Genomic DNA, 21,037 nt, shown 5'->3' with positions numbered 1-21,037 from the left:
GTTGTTGCTCAATTTGTTTCTATATCCAATGTCATATGGTATGTGCAGTGGTGGACTATACCCAAGACTCAGGTATTCAAAAGTACAGTTTCTTATTAATATCAATGCATTGCTGTTATGGGTCGGACGATATGGTATACCTCCCAATACGATATCTGCAGTGGTGGAAAGTAACTAAGTACTTTTACTTAAGTACTATACTTAAGTATAATTTTGAGGTATTTGTACTTTACTTGAGTATTTCCAATTTCTACTCCACTACATCTCAGAGGCAAAATTTGTACTTTTAATTCACTACAATTATTTGAAAACTTTAGTTACTGGTTGCTTTGGAGATTTTAATTTAGATTAGAAAACATACATTATAACCACTTCAACCCTATACATTTCGGTCATTTGAAAATAGCAGATCTACAAGCTCACAATACGTGGCGTTGCGACGCATTGTGAGCTTGAACACACTGAGCACTGAAGGTTGTACACATCAGAGAAATTAACCTCTGGGAAAATCCCTAATTGAGAGTGTTCAGTGTAGGCCTAGCAAGCGCACCACAGATCATAGGCTGCATGACTAACATAATTGGACACTACCCTACCATCTCTCTATATCATTTGATAATGGATATCCCAATATCCACGGCTTCCCAGGCTTCCCAAGCCGTGGGGCGAGCTGTACTATACCTGTACTATATTTTCACCTGTACTTTGAGATTTTTCCTGTACTTTTAAACAGAGAGAGGGGGGGGGAGGTAAAGTGTCTAGTTATAGTGAGAGTTGAGGGGGCCCAAGGGGTCATCAGCCTCTTTTGTTTGAGTGTGCTTGAGGTTGTTATACAACCCAGGTACTACCTGTCAGTGGGGAGTGTTGGCTGATGAATGACTATCAACATCCTAATACTGGGGGGTCTAATTATGACAAGTGACCTTGTTTATCAGTCCCATTTGGGACATCATGGTGAACAAAATCCTCAATTCCAATTCTCACCACCAGGGGGCCGAATCATGGTAGCAACCATAATGTGGTTCTGGCCAGAAGAAGTTATTACAGACAAGATTTCATGAGATTGTTTAGGTTATTGTCTCCACCAGGCCGAAGGCATGGAGGGAGAGTATGTTTTTCACTCCGTCCGTGTGTGTGTGTAGAGGCAGCGGTGGCCGAACGGTTTGCGGAGCGGTCTTCGAATCCCCGGACCGGCACGTTAAAATTACCACCACTCAAGTGCCCTTGAGCAAGGCATTGAACCCCTACCATGAAATGTTCTATGAGCAGGGTGTGGCTGTAAACAAGCATCTCGAGCTTACTCCACTTCCCTGGGTAAACAAAGAACTTTGCTTTGCTTTGCTTTGTGTGTGTGTCCGTCCGTCCTTCCGTCCGTCCGTCCGTTATCAGCTAATCTCTGGCACCCTTGGCCCGATCCATGCCAAACTTTGCACACACACTCCCTGGATGCCAACGACGAACCTCTGCCCCAAATAATCCTCAACGGCCTGTTATAGCGCCACCATGAGGCCGATTTAGGCAAAACACAAGTCCGTTATCAGCTAATCTCCGGCACCGTTGGCCCGATCCATGCCAAACTTTGCACACACACTCCCTGGATGCCAACGACAAACCTCTGCCCCAAATATTCCTCAACGGCCTGTTATAGCGCCACCATGAGGCCGATTTAGGCAAAACACATTTCTGTAGATTACTCGTACACATTTTATCCATACATCACACAATTCGGTATACACTATCTCCATAGTCATGTGATCAACAAGGAGCGGCACCATTTCCCATCTTCCATCCTGATTGGCTAAGATTGGCTTCCAAAGCTCACACGATTGGTCCGTTTCGAAAAAATGCCACAAATCACAAACACATTGTGCAATTTCCGTGACATTATACATGCACATTTCCACTAGGCCGAGGACGACATACCACAATTTTTTCCCCCAAATCAGCCTCACGGTGGCGCTATAACAGGCCAATTCCTGTTTTTAGCTATAACTGCATCAATCTATATACCACTTATGTATGTGCACTCCCTAGAGGCCATGGAAAAACATTGTCCCTGCATCCCTCCACATCTGCCGGTTATAGTGCCACCATGAGGCCGATTTCTGTAAAACACATTGCTTATGTTAGTCGCACAGATTTCATCCAAATCTCACGCAAATCGGTCCACATGATCTCTGTAGTCATGTGATCAAGACGAGTCTGTTGGATTTCTCAGATTCTACACTGATTGGCTTACACACTATCTCTATAATCATGTGTTCAAGACGGATCTGTCCGATATATCATTTTCCATCCTAATTGGCTAACATTGGCTATCAACGTTTGCAGGATTGGACCGTTTTGAACAAAAAGCCTCATCATCCAATTGCCATCCAAGGCAAGAAGAAATGGCCTATTATAGCGCCACCAGGAGGCCACAACCAGACCTGCCCTGGTGGAGACCTGTGCCGATGGGCACTTTATCTAGTTTGGGTTAGGCTGGCCCAGAAAGTTAAAAGTTAAAAATGCATTTGTAATGAAAACGTACCAAAGATACAGCAGGAAACGCTGAGAACTGCTTTCATGTTCAAAGTCAGGTTAATTTCTAGGCAGGGTGGATTAGCAGTATGCAAGCAGCAAGCACTATAAAAAGGTCTTTTGTGGAAGTGTATTGTTTTCATTTTGTACACTGGGTGACCTACATTTGCGATTCATAAACAGATGTATCTCTTTCCAAGGCCTCTGGGAGGTGACAGGACGACAGACATAATCGTGGGCTGCTTCCCATGAATGAGACAGACGGCTTTGGCAAAGTGCCACCTGTACTCAAGTATAACCCACTGCCAGCTGTGGTCTGGACTAAGTTACACGCAAGGCATCATGCCAAGTTATCACGTACAATATACCCCATCACCCTCAATGGTGTTCATGGTTCATATAGGCTCCTGTTGTAGGGTGAACCATTTATCCATTGGCCGTATCCTTCACCTTAGCTTTCTGAGCTAACTACCTGGCTGAAGTCTTATACTGTAGGTGGCAATTTAGCCCCATGCCGTTCCATAGGCTTACTGTACTATTCTTTTTTACTTGAGCAAAAGTATCGATACAGCAATGTACAAGTAGAAGTCCCGTTTAAAAAATGTACTCAAGTAAAAGTACAAAAGTATCGGCATCAAAATGTAGGCTACTTAAAGTACCAAAAGTAAAAGTACTCATTGTGCAGAATGTCCCATATCAAGCTTTCAAAATGTATTTAAAAAAGCTTTTGAAAAAAGCAGATCTACAAGCTCACAACGCGTCGCATCGCGGCGCTTTGTGAGCTTGTAGATCGACTATTTTTAAATAGCCGAAATATATATAGGGCTGAAAAGGTTAGTGTATGTTTTCCAATCAAAATTAAAATCTCCAAAGTAACTACAGTAAGTAACTAAAGTTTTTAAATAATTGTAGTGGAGTAAAAGTACGATATTTTCCTCTGAGATGTAGTGGAGTAGATGTAAAAGTATTGGAAATTGAAAATACTCAAGTAAAGCACAAATACCCTCAAATTGTACTTAAGTACAGTACGGCAGCGGGGCAACATTTAGAAACACGTGCAACAGTTGCTGCACTGTGCCATCAAGTCTCGTTAGAGAAATGCAACTCAGCAGAAAGTCTGGTTAAATTCCATTGGGTGGAGGGGTGGGAATAACCCCGAGGTCAAACTAAACGTGCTGGATTAGTAATGTGAGGCCCCCGCGAGTTAGATTTTTTGCCTTCTACAGAAACAGGAGTCGGCAGAAGGAGCAACTTCATTGGCAGTATATAGACTTTGGTCGACTTTGGTCTGCTAGGTTTGAAGTTCGACAGTGGTGCATTGCAAAGGCTCATGATGTTAATTCAGTGATTGTAAAATCCTCAGTGTTTTATAAAGGTCCATTTGGACACTTCTAACCCTGCTGTGTGTTAATTGACAATGTGATATGAGTGAATGCGGACTGCACACAATTTGTATTAACAAACTCCAAACGTCTGATTAAAATTGATGGCTCACTCTCCCTATGATGGATTCCACTTGCCCTTAATCCATGAGTCTTGTGTTAACATTTGAAGGGAATCAGACCATTCAGAGACAAACAGCATTATCACACTCTCTGACTCTCAGTCACGGCTCCAAAAGAAATCACCATTTGCTTAGAACTAATGGAGCATCTGCAAATAACAGATAAAACAGCAGATAAAAGAGCTGCACATAAGCAGTAAAGGGATAGGGACAATAACAAATCCCAATACATAAATAACATATCATAATATATTAACTTCAAATTTCATTTTCACTATTTCAATTGGTTCAACAGACAACTTCCATAAATTTCCGTTTGGGATACTGAAACCTGTTTTTTATTTGTTTTTCTTTTACGATGCAGTAATTATTTCATACAGATCTTCCTGCTAGGACTGTTGCACCTCCAGGGCAGGTGCGCCCTCTTCCCTGAGCCAGGCCTAAACCTGACCACATACCGCATTACGATGCAGTAAAATATGCAATATTCTAAAAAGCTGCAAATTTAGAAATGTTGTGAGCTTGTAGATCAGCTATTCTCGGCAAAGAGATTAGTTGTAGAGGGGAAAAAAGGAGGGAACCAAGTGGGGACCCTGGTTATAAGTGGTTGACATACTACATTCCAAAATGTTGGCCTCAGAACAAGCTTTTTAATGGTAATACATACAGTAATACAGGCGGCCGTGGCTCAGGGGTAGAGTGGCTGGATGGTAACGTCAAGGTTGCCTGTTCGAACCCCGGCTCCCTCAGAGTTAGTGTCCTTGAGCAAGACACTGAACCCCAAATTGCTCCTGATGTGCTGGTTGGTGCCTTGTATGGTTTCCGCCACAATCGGTGTATGAATGGATGAATTGATGCACAATCTATAAAGCACCTTGGAAAAAGGCGCTATATACATTTACCATTTAGGATTATCATAGCCTTCAATTTTCTGACAGTACGAGTACGCCTATAGTGGATTGACATTTTCACTAATACTCTGACAAAAGCAATGCTTGACAATGATTATGGAGTTCGCTGATGTTTGAAATTAAAGTGGTGTTAAGGCTACAAAGATTACCTTTTATCCCATTCCCTAACCAAGACAGAATTGGATTGAATTTTGTGGCTTTGGTATGACTCCCAACTGGACACCTGAATATTTGACAGTTATGCTTGCCAAACTCACTGTCTCTGGATTTAACATGGACAGAACAGCAGAAGAAAAGGTTTGTCAAATCGATTTCACGGTTTGTGATAATCAATTTCTGTGTTTACCTCTGTTCAGCGTTGTAGCTTTAAGCTTTTACTTTTGCTTGCATCAGCAGAGGCAGGCAGTACACTGCCTGAATGGTGTGACTCATTTTCTTAAGGATATCTGGTTCTGCTCATGTGACGCAGAGAGAAAGCACACTCACAAGTCTACTGGTTTCCATTACCATCGTCAACCAACAGGGTAAAGGTGGCGTGAGGGACAGAGAGTGTGTCAAGTTATGATGAGAGAGAGTGAATGATTATAGGTACCTTTTGTAGAACTGAACATCTGTCACTCTGTATATGTATATGTATGTGTACTGTGTGTGAATACACAGCCATGCACATGCAGCCACTGCAGGCCACTATGCAGCACAGCCCTATTGAAACATTTTAATGTTAAGAACTTAAGAAGCCCATAGTGATCCTGACGATTTTAGCTGTTAGATATTTGAGCACAGAACTATTTGTCTATGCTCTATGATAGAACATATAACATAATAGAAAACCCCAACACACAATACATCAAAAACAATTGTATCCTTGTAGCTATTTTTCATTTAGCTTTAAGCCAACCCATTCCCAAGCTTAAGGAAAGCTTTCTGGGTTGAGAATGGATACATTGACCTACAGTTAATTTGTATTGGTTGGCGCCCCAGCCTGTGTCTTCCGTGAGGAAGAAGCCCAACAAACCCACGGTGAGGCCTTTAGGAGGGCCATTCAAGCCTCAAGCGGAGTCTGCGGCATCACCAAGGGCAAGGTGGAGCCTGCGGAACCGTTGCGGCTCGAGAATCCACCATTCCTGAATAAAGTGCCTGGTGCTGGGAGTCTGGTGCAACGCACAGGGCCTGACCTGGTGAGAGTAGGAGTGGACCTGGTGAGACGTATAAGGGGCCCGGACAGGAGTCAACCCACAGAGCCTAGTCCTTCCACGCGCCAGAATGGTACCTCCCAGTGCCGGCAGAGTATAGTTCAGGAGGAACGGATTGTGTGGCCCTGGTTTTTCCCTAATGGGACTGATCGAGGGTATAGCTACTGGGATATAAGTCGGGACTTGATCACCCCGGCTGGGTCACCTGAGTGAGGGGTATGATGTTGGGAGACCCGAAACCCCGATGACCTTGGGATACATCACTGAGGATACGTCCCAGGTGCATCCATGTATGTATTTTGTTATATGTAGAAAAGGATATAAATATATAATATAATATATTGTTTTTCTTTTATTTTTTTTAACGAATTGACTGAACATTAATGTGTGATGGTATAATAAGTAACACAAATTCACAGCATTAAATCGAGGTTTGCTCTCATGAGTACATTCCAAATATAAGCGCAAATATAAATATTTCAGGTAGGCCCTATAGGTAGGCTACATGAATAGGTTATTGTAATAATTTGATGTTCTCATTAGCAATTAATGCTCTGATGCTGTGATATTGGTACGTTTTCCATGGTCATTTTGTAGTACATGCACAGACTGCAGATTGTCATTGTGTCTCCTACTTCTAAACAAATACATTCACTTTGTGACTTCTGTCTGTATTGGAAAAATGTGCTGTTTGGCTTCAGTAAGGATAGTAATAAGAAGAAAAATGAAGTATACATTCATATATACATATTCACATCATTATTCTAGCTAAATTGCATATACATAAATCCAAATGTAGTCATTCCAAACCTTCATTCATTATATTTGAGATTGAGGCCAAGCAGTACATTTACATTAAAACAATTTATAACTACAAAAATAAGAAAGCTGAGAGAGCTGTTGCTTTGTGTTCACTCTTTAATGTTTTCTGTTAGTAATCCAGCTGGTTCTGATGTTGTTTTGTTAGTATTAATAACTTTGTTGTTTGTGTTTGTTTGTCTTGTTTTGTCATTTGTATTGTAATGTATTGTATGTCATCGTCACTGTTATAAAGATTTGTTAATAATACAAATAAAAACATTCACTTTGTAGGTAACTTATAACCCGGCGGTAGGGGCAAATACTAATTATCCTTTTACAACAACAACAACAACAACAACAACAACACAATTATATTCCTCGAGCTATTGGTACATTTTAGTTAGACGCCTTTTAACAGCCAATCAAAACGAGTTAATGACCGGTTGCTTGGTAGAATCCAGAAGTCCCTGGTAAAAGTGTTGGCGAGGAGAGGCGGACGCTGATTGGCCAAAGCACCAGATCAGCTGATGGGATAGAGTGAATAAATATTGCCGAGACAGGCCAGTGGCCGCTGCAGGCAGTGTGAATGTGAGTGCAGTGGTGGTGTGTGAGTGTTTGTCAGTCCGACTATTTGAATGTGTTAACTTATTTAAAAGACAATTTAAGTTATTTTTTTAACGACAAAGAACATATTAAGGTAAGTGAATTGACTGTCTTGTCTCTGTATTATCAATGATTGTAACGGATCTCGAGCGAAACTGTTCACATTTCTGAGCTGCTGACTTGTTTTGCTATGTATGGATGGTCAATCCATCGATTAAGTTGTCAAATTAGTAAATGACTAGAGGAATTTGACTAGTGTTAAAACTCTGTGAATGAATATATTGTTACTATTGTTTTCTGAAGGGCTGTGTCACACTCACGTCTCTTTTCAGGCAACGACGAGCAGCAACTCTATCTCAAAAGAAAAGCAACACTTTGTTTTCAACATGGTTGCAACGAGCACATTAAAAGGCAAAAGCGGCGAATGCATATCGGACGTGTCTGAGCGGAGGTACCACGACACGGCCTGCATTGATAGAGGTGTGTAGTGTGTGTGTGTGTGTGTGCATTCTGTTTGTATTTCTGCTGCTGCAATGTGGACACTTCCAGTTGTTGACTGCTTGTTTTTCCCACATCTCTGCATGGCTGCAGCACAGGGAGGGAGGGAGGGAGGGGGTGGTGAAGTCAACAAAGGATGAAGTCATCTTTCAGCCTGCAAAACTGCGTGGAATAGTACTACCTACCCAATACAATCACTTCCTTTTGGCTTCCAATAACTTTAATTGGTGCTTTGTGTTTAGTGTATGACAGTTGGTTTTATTCAAATGTTTTCAACATTAAATTGTTGTTTTTTTTGTCTCTTATGATGATCTTGTTGCATCTGATACTGTTAACTCCTGTTTTACCCAGAGGCCCAAGAACTCAGGGGGCTCCTAAGTCTGTGTGAATTGTCTTGATTATTAAATTTACATCTATTGTCAAAGAAAGGGCTTAGTCATTCATGCCAATCAATAACTACCAAAAACTGAAGGAATAGCCCAAACCTTCTCTTGGAAGATTTCACATGAAACATTGATCATTATACCACTAAGTAGGTTAAGTGTTTTTAGGTTTTAGTCTGTCATAGTGTGTCCTGACTCCTAAGCCAGATTTATCCTTCATTATACGACAGCGTCACATTGTGTTGGAAATGGCTGATCTACAAGCTCACAATGTGTTGTATGCACAAGGCATTGAGCTAAATGGGAGATGACTATTTTTGGCCCGCAGCCCCGCACGTGACGCCATAGTACGACATGGCATAATTGAGTATTAGTTTTTGCAGTTAAATGGGTCTGTGCACGTGTGTCTGGGGGGGGGGGGGGTTACCAACCTCTGCCCATTCTGAACTTGCATTTTCTGTGTTAACATCTACATGGGGATGTGCCGATAACCGATTTTACTGATGTCGATATGATCTCATTCTGTATTAAAAATTATAATTTTGTCCATTCTGAAAAATACATTTGACAGGGTGTCTGCACTGCAGGCTTAGGCAAGTCAGATTTAACTTTAATACCTTACATTTAATATTGTGAGCTTGTAGATCTGACCATGCTGTTGTTGCTTGGGCTTGTTTATCTGTAAAGACAATCTAATCGGACCGATTAATTAATCGATTTATGAAAAACACAACTAGAATTGGCCGATACCAATGTGTTTGTGGATTAATCTCCCATCAATCACTATCTACAAATAAAGTAATGATCTTGACGCATGGTCTCAATCTTTTTAATAGAACTGGATTTCTGGGATCACTGTTTGGCTGAGTCTCATTTGAATGTGGACCTCAATGAAGACCGGACGTGTCAGCAGCTGGCCAAAATGTTTGAGAACTGCCTGTCGCGGGCCAAGAAGACCGCACTGAACTGCTCCTCCGTGCTGGTACCGGAGAGGCTAACTCTGAGGATAGCCCGCGACGTCCTGCGCCTGGCCTCCACGGAGCCGTGCGGCCTGCGCGGGTGCATCCTTTACGTGAACCTCGAGTGCGAGAAGGGCTGCAAGCGGCTAGAACGCATTGTCTACGACTCGAGCGTCGTGCCAACCTTCGAGCTGACACTGGTGTTCAAGCAGGATGGCAGCGCCTGGCCCAGCCTCCGCGAGTTCCTGTTCATGGGCACCTGCTTCGCGCCGGGCTTCAAGCATGTGCTCAAACTCAGCCCGGGCTTCCGGCTCGTCAAGAAAAAACTCTACTCCCCTGCCTCGGCTGGTACCGTGGTAGAGGAGTGCTAAACGCGCAGAGTTGGAAGGGTTTCTAATGGTTCAATGCACTTCTACTGTGAATGTAAATGACGCTTCAGAGGTGTCAAGATTTTCTACATTTTCTTTTATTATAATACAGTATTTGTATCCAGTCTCCTCGGTGGTATTCTGATTCACTGTATAACGTTATGAGCAGGGTTAAGGGTCAACCACAATGTGACGCAGTTAATTCTGGGGATTGGTTTATTCTCTACAGCACAGGTTATTTTGTTTTTTAACAACAAAATAAAATGAGACTGGTTGGTCATTTTTGTAAAATGAGGATTTTATAGCGGTTACTGTTGGTACAGTTTTGTTAAAGACTCCACACTGACTAGGCACTTTTATGATGCATTTATTTGTTTCCAGATAATCCAATGTGTTAAGCAAAAGTAAACACTCAGCTTGAATTGGAGAGTGATGGGGCATATGTTGGGGCCTTGTTTGTATGTAGCTAGGTACTGTATGGTGCGGTGTTCACAAGTATGAGACGTTTCTGGTGAGTGAATGGATGTCTAGTGAAGAAGCTGCTCTCAAGGTGTGTGTGTGTGTGACCTATCTCGCACTAAGAAGCCTTAATTGCCATCTGGAAATGTTTTGAATGATCTATTCCTTTATTATTCTTTATTGCACTCGGGCAAGATCACAACTGTATAGGTTTAGATGTGTTTAGATGTTTTTAGTGTTTGATTATTTTATTTTTATACGTTCCCTTTCATTGCAAAGCCTTTCTACGAATGTCAAAGGGATAGTTCACCCAAATGTAAACATATTACACACTTGTTTCTGTACCTTTTGAACTTGGAAGGTGCAATAATAAAATTATCAAGGCACAAGTAGTTATCTGCTTTTAAATGTGAGGCATGGAAATTGAGCAGTTTACATTTTTGTGAATTATACCATACAGGTTGCACTGGAAATGTTGTTGGGTCTATTTAAAATTCCTGTTAAAGGAAGCATTATACCTTGTCTATTTGACAATAAAACAAACAAAATGAAAAAAATGATTATTTGTGATTATTTATTTTGTCACTGTTTAGCCAGGTGAAAATTATTATGACACTGCGTTTTCTGGAGCATGCATAACCATGTGTGCTGTCAGTCAACCACAACGGCACAATGCAGGCTTATACAGGGGAACGGTTTTCCAGTGTGAAAAACATGACTCGTGCGTCTCATTATGGCTTTCAGTAGGACAATGTTAAAACATCCTGACTGACGGGCACTGTTCCAAGAGAAGTATCTCACATTTCTAAAATTTTCCAGCATGACTTGACCATTACCTTTCATGGCAAAATAGTCCATGAATTGACCCTAGCAATAATGGATTTTGTTGTTGTGATGCTTGAGTTCCCATTGAGCTAAAGGAGAGAACTATATGAATTTGTAATGGATTATCAGCCCATGATTCAAACATGTTATGAGCCTCATGAGACCTACAGTAAACGTGTACAGAGGAGTGTTATTGCATAAAGATCATATAGAGGTGTGTTTAAAGAGCAGCTAGCTAGTGCATAAGAAGTGCAGTGGTTGCTTATGTTGCACATCAGGTGACTGAGACTGTGGGAGTGTGCTAATGACCTACTTACTTACAACATAGTTTGTGTGACATTTCTCTCCCTCTGTTTAATGGAGGTATTGAGAATTTGAGGAGCTCCGCTGCTGTGTGCAATACTAATGAGAATCCCCGATGAATTAAAGCTTTTGTCACTTGTGTGGGTCATTCGGAGAAGCAGTATTTTGCACTTTACACTGATTGTTCTTCAGTCTTTCACACTGCATGGGTAGAGGCCAAAGGATTAAGTTGAATGACGCACTGGCCTGAAATGCTTATAGCCTATAAAAGGTTACATTACATTTTACAGTCCTGTCTTTCAATGCACAAGAAAAACGTAAAACCAAGTTAATTATGTCACGTGGGGCATCCTACATGCAGCAACTAGGTTAATGAGAATAAGTGCATGATGTATTGTAAGGATTTCTATTGTCAAGGCATCGTGTGCCTTTACTGTTGGAGTGCATGGTGATCATTTACCATGTGTCACACTCACAAGCTATAGTGCTGTGTGCACACTAATTATGTAGGTTAACACAAATTTGCATAGTTTATCCAATTGGTAGAATTAAACAGAAAACAGCTGTGGAGATTCACACAGAGGTATTTTGGTTTCACTATATGACTAAAATTATAGTATTAAAATGTTTCAGGGCAAAGGCACGATCTCTCGAGCTCTTGAATAAACAAATATATTTTCAGGTGGGTCACCAATTTCATCCAATCAGGAGAAAGACCCCATATATCCGGCGGCGGTGGCTCAGGGGTAGAGTGGCTGGATGGTAACCGCAAGGTTGACAGTTCGAACCTGGGCTCCCCCTGAGTTATAGTGTCGAAGTGTCCTTGAGCAAGACACTGAACCCCTAATTGCTCCTGATGTGCTTGTTGGTGCCTTAAGGTTTCCGCTGCCATTGGTGTATGAATGTGTGTGTGTGAGTGGGTGAATGACATGCACAATGTATGTAAAGTGCCTTGGATAAAGGCGCTATATAAATGCACCATTTACCATTTATCCGCTTCAATTCTATAGTGTTCCAATTTTGGTTGCTAATTTCTTTGTTTCATCACTTCCAATGTCACCTGTTTATCCTGTATCCTGGGGGGTTTCTCTCCTCATTGGATGCGATTGGTATCCCGGAAGGGACCCGATCCGTTTACTAAATGGACAGCACCTGTCACTAAACAAACTCTGTATGAGTGATTACTATGGGAATATAGAATTTACCTCTTATTTGAACAAAGAAACAATCAAACTAAATAAAACTATCACTTACACCCGCTTTAAAGCCAATTTGGGTTATATTTCATTGTATTTTAATGAATAAAATGCCAATCTGTATGATGATAGTGTTAATACAATATTGCTAGCACATCTGCAGTGGTTGGAGCCGTTGGTCTCCGGCCTATACTCTTCCATTGAGAAATGTAGACCCATGGTGTTGTGTAGGTCAGGTCATCTATGGTTACACATAGTACTGCCTGAAGCTCTTGTCATTGTACACATTTACGTCATATTTGGTGGACATTTGACCTATAATTTCTCCTTTTATTGTCAATGGCAAATATGAGACGTGTGGGGACAAAAGCTGTATATAGGAGGGCTAGCACCCATCAAAAGGCTTTTAGCATCTATGTGACTGCCATAATATGATACTGTACGTTAATATTAGTGGCCAATCCAATTCATGTCCACAGTCAGATTATTAGGATTGTTTTGTAACATTTTTTCCTTCAAAAAACTAAATTTCATTACATCAGTGACACCACTCCGTCTTGGTACATGACACACATTAAGTAATGATGATCAGTAAACAGCATACAGTATAGTTAGCATATGACCCTGGTTAATGCGAATGAAGCTAGCCCTCTCATGGAAAAGTACTGAAGGGCGTTAATACATGATGACCCGAAAGAATTTGAACTGTGCTGTATACTGGCTTGGCTCATTTCCTTGCAGTCTGTGAATATGAGCCTCAGCGTGGACATGATTCATGAAGGCCATCACACAGCTATAAGGTCAGCACCACAGTGTGAACAGCCCCCTGAGGAGGTGGGGCTTTTGTTAGCCCCACCCCCAACTTCATACTTGAGTCAAGTCAGATGATGTCTCTCCCCTCCCTCTCCCCCTCCCTCTCCCCGCCAGTCCCCACATGCCCTGCTTTTTCCCCATGTGTGGCTTCTGGGGTTCATATAGCCAACGTGACTGACAACCATGATGTTTACCAGGCTTGGCAGGCATGCACGCCACTGACGCCAGCTACTATGTTTTGCTCTTCTATCCTCACACATCCTGGACACAGGATATGCTTGTTTGGTCCCAGGAGATGAACTTACTTAATTGGCTGAATGCCTTGTTTTTACTTGGAACCCACAGAAGAGCGGCCCCTTTTCCTGGAAGCCTTATGAACGCTTATGAACTTCTGCATGCACATCACACTGGGAATATTAAATTATCCAGACACCATTTACTGTTTATTTGCATTGGGAGCTTTTCAGATAAGCTCTGTAATCAATCATATTTCTAGATGCCTTTGGAATTAGAAGCACCCCCCCCCCCCAAAAAAAGAGGAGCTTGACGATTTACCTGACATTTCCAATAGACTACAGTTCAAGATATCTTATTTTTAGTATATACATTTGTTCCATTGTTTAATCAGGACAATTATCATTAACAAACTACAAATGTATTTTATTTTGTAGAAATAGGAAGAACTGCAGTCATTTAATCGACACTCGATAAACTGATCGACAAAGTGAAACGAATGAGTCAGTTACAGTAAGTAAGCTGCAAACTAACACCTGCAATTATTCCATTGCCCAGAATGTTTGTCAATGAAGACTGCTTGTAACTTAAATGTAATGGTACCTGTAATTATTCCATGGCCTGAATGATACATAAAGTAGCTATACCACTCTCACCCTTAGAGGCAGTGGAAACTTTATGCATTTGCAGATTATTTCAGGGCATTTTGCACGATGAAGCAGCACTGGACCCCAGAGAAATTACTAATGCTGTACTGTGGATAATATGATATTGGATAAAACTAGTCATTAGAGTCATTAGAAGATTCCGCAAGTGGTGTTTGCCATTGGCTAGATTAGAAGCTATCCAATGTTTGATGTAATCATGCGAATAGTACACTGAATTCCCAGTGTTTTAGACCAGTGGTTGAGAACCACTGGTCTAAAACACTGTGACTGTGAAGTGACAATGTAAAGACTTTTAAGACCTTTTTAATATCTAAAAACCTAAAAGGAAAGAAAAGGAATTACTGCATTAAAAAATACCGGTAATCAACAAATAACTGGAGAGACATAGGCCAAATTCTCCTAAAATATTAGAAAGAGGTAACATTTTCAAAAATACCTGATCTGCAAGCTTGGAGATCTGCTATTTTCACAATATTTATCTGTGGAACTGAGTCAAACAATGCCGGAACTCCTACAATTCCAAGCGCTTGTCCGAGTGCAGTGTTGATTTTATATTATATTACATTATTATTGTTATATCGTTTTAGTCATAGTCATAGTCCTTTGAATAGTTTATTTAGTTTTAGTCACATTTGAGTCACCTGGAATGTTTTAGTGTTAGTCTAGTTTTAGTCGACTAAATATCACAAGATTTTAGTCGACTAAATCTACAGTTGATTTAGTTGACTAAAATGTATTTTGCTGGGCCTTGATGACGTCGTAATGGCTGATTTTACACTTAGCATGCATGCAACCAAGTGTAAAATCACTTGTGTATTTTACTTATACTGGATCTTTTCTACTCGTCTTCTAGTCCCTTCCGAACATTTTAGTCTAGTTTTTATTTGTTGACGAAATTGTCAATATATTCAGTCTTGGTTTTAGTCATCATAGCTTTAGTTTCATCAGTGAAAAAAAGGTAGTCAACAGACATATTTCGTTTTAGTCAACAAAATCAACAGTCAGATTGGTGGGGGGTCCCCGGTTCAAATAATGATTATTTTGAGGGGTCATGACTCACAGACTGAAAAAGCTGCGAACTAGTGGTATAGGCCCCAGTCAATCATTAATACTGTAACACTCCACATAGTAAGATCCTCACTGTCCACAAGACACAAGACAAATTGACCTACATTTAGATTTTACACTGCTCTTAACTGTGTCAACGGCCAGCAAGCTGTACCTTGGTCATATCTTGTTTTACGTAAAAGTATCAATACTGCAATGTAGAAATACTCTGTTACAAGTAAAAGTCCGGAATTAAATTTTTACTTGAGTAAAAGTACAAAAGTATCGGCTTAACATGTACTTAAAGTACGAAAAGAACAAAGCACTCATGCAGAATGTCCCTTGTATAAAGATCTTTTGAAAATGTAAATGTACTTACTACATACTTTCCACCACTGCCTATCTGCTTTAGTTAACTGATACCCAGACATCAGACATACCCAGACATCTAAATACACAGTGCTGCAGCTGATCTGTTTATGACTGTTTTGAATCCACATTGCATGTGACCATGTAGTAACGGGATGTTCTGAACAGATTTACTTTAGCAGCTAGCCAGAGACGCTGGGTAAATCATATGCAGTGGTGGAAGTATTTTTACATATGTTTTTTTACTTCAAAGTGTAAAGTACATCCAAATACAAAGATTGTTTTTCAAAAGCTTTCAAAATGTGTCAGTCTTTTAAACAGAACAGATCTACAAGCTCACGGCATGATCTTATTTAAAAAATGAAAATAGTTAAGTAAAGTCAAAGTACCGCAAACATTTACTTATTTGTACAGTAAGCTACTTATGAGAAGATGTACTTTTAGTACATTAGTTGGGTTATCTGTGGCAGAGTAATATAGCGTTGACTCCCATTGTAACAATGGAATGCGGAAGTGCTCATTCTATCTCAATGGGATAGTTCCAGCCATAGGAGCAATGTTTGGAACTATAGCCCATAGGCACCCGCTTTGCGGCGAGATCAAAGCGTGTCGCTACTCTCCTACTCTACACTCTGCTATGTGGTACTGGTTTCAAATAAAGAAACTGAGAAAATGTAAAACTCAAAACAAAGTTTGACTCTATTTAAAACATGTAATATAAAAAAAAAAAAAAAAAAAAAAAGATAAATCTAGAGATTTATTCAAGAGTGTTCACTTTTTTTACCTTGGGATTTCTTGTCACCTGAGAAGATAAATGGTGTTTTTATTTTGATGGCTATCAAATCTTTTAATTGTTAATTGCCATGCCATGAAAACAAAGGTCTGGCCCATAAGTTCTGACAGCGTTCAAACTGTTGCTCGGCAAAACCAGAATACAACCCCATACAGGCCTATTATATGAATAGCAAGAGACAGCCTTTAAACAGCCTTGTATCTATGGGTTGTTGCTGTGCTATTTGAAGCTATGTGAATGAAAAATATATAAACAGAGCTGCTGGGTAAAATCTTCTTCGCCACTCAGTCAAAGTAGATCTGACGCAAAAATGTGGACACTCAATCCAGCTCATGACATTCGCTTCAGAGAAGCAGAGATGGTTAAACTCCTGAACAGCTGGCCTTGCGAGGTACAGCAGCCTGGAGATGCCCACAAATGTTTTCCTTTTAAAAGCTTTGAGGAACATTCTTGTGCTATGATATTTGTAGCATATGTGTGTGTAATGGAGTGCTATTAGAGGACCACTACTCTGTTTGTTTATCTGACCAACAGACTAACAGACTCTCACTGAGGAGCGTTTATTCTGATCTGTGTATCTGTATCAAATGGCCAGCTAGCAAGAAAGCAGGCCGAAGTCCTAGAGATGATTGTTGGCTCTCTGTGCAATGATCGCTTGCCAACATGCAAAACAGGCCCAATAGGGCATGTCTACAGTCGTAATGCATGTCATAACTGCAGCGATGGTGTGCTTTATGCAAGCATCGTTCAAAGTTATAATTATGTTTAATGACCTCACAGTATATGCTCATAATTATTGCACTCAGCTTTTGAGGATTCACTCCCACTAAGATACAACATAGGTTTACACTTTACAGTGAGCAGAAACCCACTGTGTTTACTGTACATTAAGTCCTCATTATGCTATAGTTGTTGTTACATAATGTGCACTTTTGCACCTGAGAGTTTGAACAATTTCCCAAATAGCCCAAAATAGCTGTTAGTTAGTGCAGAGTACAAGGTTACAGTGTATCTCCTGGGAAACCAGCCAATTCTTCCCCCCATGATTGCCACTGGGGTCAGATCAGGGTCTCTCTGATCCTGAACACCAGGGTCAGAGCATGTTAAATGGTGCATTTATATAGCGCCTTTATCCAAGGCGCTTTACATAGATTGTGCATTACATTCACAGATGGTGGAGGAAACCATGCAAAGCGACCAACCTGCAGGAGCAATAATGGGGTTCAGCGTCTTGCTCAAGGATAATTCGACACTAAAGGTGGTTGCACACTGGACACGCTCTGTGTGCAGGGACATTAACTCTGGGGGAGCCCGGGATCCAGCTGGGAACCTCAATCCGGCTGTTCTAATACGCACTCTACCCACTGAGCCACCGCCGCCCTCCAGAGAGAGACCTGGTGGTGTTTGTGACACTATTGTTGAGTGTGTTTGATGAGTGTGTGATCCCACATGACGAGGACTAATACAATACAATAGAGGACTAATACACACGTAGTCATGTGTTGGAGCGGTTAGTGCCGCTCAAACAAATTACACAGTTGGGATGATGTTGTGATGTCATTGCATAATTACGTCATAATTATTATAGGATATAGCTAATGATGCTGTATTGTCTGTTTGTATGTGCTGGTTGATTTCTGTGTACCATATCATTTGTCAAAGAAAGGCATTAAATTGAGGTGTCTTATGACCTGATCACTTGATCTGGTGCCTGTACCTTGAACACTTAAACATTCTAACATTTTCATGAATAATACATTTTTGGGTGCATGTGTGCTGTTTTATGTTTGACTATGAAAAAGTAGGCCTACACTGAGTCATTTTACAAAAGGAGAAATGGCTCATTCTCCAGAGTCATTGTCATTCATATACATAGGTAATGTTCCAGCCCATTTCTATGATTGATTGTGTTCCATTTTGCACTTCAGTGTGCTGTAAATGCTTGGTAGTGTGCAGAAAATGCTTAGTTGTGTGTACTCAATGAATGGTATGTGTGTCATTTGAAAATATTGTGTGAAAAAAGGAAAACACCAGTTCAATTTTGTGAACAATATTAGAGATTTGATAGCAATTGAGTCATCTTGCGGAGTATTAAGGAGTGTCAGGGTTTAGCATTTTGTGTGTGAGGTTTTCAGTTTTGTGTGTGTGCGGTTTTGAGAAAGCCGTTATTATCTTTTGAAACGTGTGGTGGAGAACTGTAATACATGCTCAGATGGGTGGGCCGCAAATGCTTTGGGGGTTTTCAAGTGGACTGGAAAACTTGCAGGTTCCCCAACCCTCAGTTTGTCTGGTAGGCTACAACAATTTTCAACATTCAAGTTACTGACAAAAGTATCTCTCTCTCTCTCTCTCTCTCTCTCTCAGGGTTCCATGCTGAAATGTTCTGCATTGTTCCTCTACTGTTCTCTGGCACTGACAAAAAGTCAGCTGTCAGCCTTCATAATGTCAGTGCTCCAATGTTCGCTTCATTGCCAGGACCAAGACAATTCATGGCTCATAATTATTGACATTGACATTGAGGAAATCTCTCTCTCTCTCTCTCTCTCTCTCTCTCTCTCTGTCTCTCTCTCTCTCGTTCTCCCACTCCTGTGTGTGTATCCCAGCATGGGGTTATTTTATTAGTACAAGATGATTTGGAATAGCAGCAGCTACTGAGATAACTCAGTAGTTATCTCAACCATTGATATGATAATAAGAAGAATCGAACAGCTACAAACTAGACCACAATCATATCATGAGTTTAAAACATTAATGCAGCCTTGAAGACAAGGTGAGAGAGGATTCCATTCCACATTATAGTTATCAGGAAAGGTTGTGCAGGGCCCAAACAGAATGTATTAAACAACGTCAAACTCACCAACATTGGAGCTGTACAGAAAGCTTGAATTATCAATCTGTAAAGTTTTTTTATCATAATAATCCACCGTAGACATGTTATGAGCTACTTTCTGTCAAGAAATTCTGTGCAGGCATGTCAGAGTTTGGGAGTGCTCATTGGATATCACTCAACAGCCCTGCGCACCACCTGTTTTGAATTAGCACATGTCACGATCCGCTCCTCGGACCGTGAACTTTGACTGTCCTTATTTAGAGTTTGGACTATAATATGTATTTCTGTCATTTATATGTATTGGCTCATGTATTCCTGACTGTTTCTCTTTGGTTTTGGTTTTCTGTTACTCTGTTGTTGCCATAGTTTTGTGTATCTTATTTTGTAGTATTGTTCCTAGTGTTTCCTGTCTTCCTAGTTACTGTTAGTTACCTTGTCTATCCTACCGTGTTACTTGTCAGTGTTTCCACCTGTGTCCTTTTAGTCCCCTAGCCTATCCTGTGGTTGATCGTATTTTGAGTTCACCTGTGTCCTGTTACCCCTGTCTATTTAAGCCCTTTGTTTGCAGCGTGTCCTTGTTGGTCCATAGACCTCTGTCAAGTGAGTGTATATGTTTTGCTGTGCCTTTGTTTTGCCCTATCTTGGTTTAGTGAAATAAACACTTTGAAGATAGTCTGCTTTGCATCCTGTTGCCTGCTTTTGGGTCCACCCGTAATGCATTCCTGACAGTATGGACCAACCAGTTTGGACCCAGCGGGCAAGTTTAGTTTTTTGAGTATTTTCACCATGCCGGTTTGGAGCAAGCCTATGAAGCAGTCTGACATGGAAGACATCCCTGTACCTGCCCCAGAGGAGATTGACAACATGGGAATGGACCCAGTTGCTTATTCTCTTGAAGATGAACTTTATGAAGCAACGTATTCCATACTGTGCTACCAGGGTGAGTGGAGAAGGGCCGCCAATCAAGAAAGCAGACAAGCGGCTCTCTTTTTAGCACGCAGGGAGGTTTCCTGTAAACCCTGGCTGAGGTGCTCGTTACCTCAGTGGGCTAAAGACTTCCTCGATACTCCTGACTCACAATCTGCAAGCCTTCAGAGGTTTGCTCCCCAGCCTGCACTCCAGCCTGCCAGTGCCCAGCCTGAGCCCCTGTCTATCAGACTAGGGTTTGTAGGTCTCCAGCCTGTCGGTCCTGAAACTGCCCCTGTTGAACCTGTGTTCCCCGAGCCAGTCTATGCCGAGACCTCTTCAGGCCCAGGTCCGAACATTGGGTCTCGTTTGGCCAGCGTCAGGGGGAACCGGGCAAGGGGGCGTCGTCGCCACCACCAACGCTCCCAACTGCCCTGCATCCAGGAGCCCGTGCTTCCCGGCGTCAGTGAGCCTCCTTTGCCGACCAGCGACGACGAGACTCTACTTCGGCCCAACGATGGAGGCGGCGAGCCTCCACTGCGGTCCAACGTCGGAAGCGGCAAGGTCTCCCTGCTGCCCAGCCACGTTGAGGCTCCACTGCTGTCCACCTGCGGCGGTGGTGAATCTCCGCACCTGTTCAGTGATGGTGCTCCTCAACTGCAGTCCGGTGACCAGTGTGCACCACCGTCCGGCAACCTTTGTGTACCACCGCCCAGTGACGGTGAACCTCCTCAGCTGTCCAGCAACGGTGACAGTGAGTCTCCGCTGCTGCTACCCAGCAACGCAGAGGTACTGCTGTTGCCGACCGACACCCTATCCAAGCCTGCATTGGCTGTCCCTGCCAACACCCTGTT

At 41.6% G+C, this 21,037-nt stretch overlaps 1 protein-coding gene across 1 annotated transcript; it reads left to right on the top strand.

The window, feature by feature from the left end:
• Window positions 1–7,495: 7,495 nt before the first annotated feature.
• On the top strand, window positions 7,496–10,736 carry LOC310875699 (DNA damage-inducible transcript 4-like protein). Its single transcript, XM_083789012.1, has 3 exons — window positions 7,496–7,626; window positions 7,865–8,012; window positions 9,250–10,736. Exons 2-3 carry the CDS (start codon window positions 7,919–7,921, stop codon window positions 9,741–9,743), a joined length of 588 nt encoding a protein of 195 aa, XP_083645138.1. The 5' UTR covers window positions 7,496–7,626; window positions 7,865–7,918; the 3' UTR covers window positions 9,744–10,736.
• Window positions 10,737–21,037: the final 10,301 nt, after the last annotated feature.

This window comes from Protomyctophum parallelum, assembly GCF_964188405.1.
Source record: "Protomyctophum parallelum genome assembly, chromosome: 18".
Classification (NCBI taxonomy): Eukaryota; Metazoa; Chordata; class Actinopteri; order Myctophiformes; family Myctophidae; genus Protomyctophum; species Protomyctophum parallelum.
The sequence above is the reverse complement of the archived record's forward strand: the minus strand, read 5'-3'. Positions and strand labels throughout refer to the sequence as shown.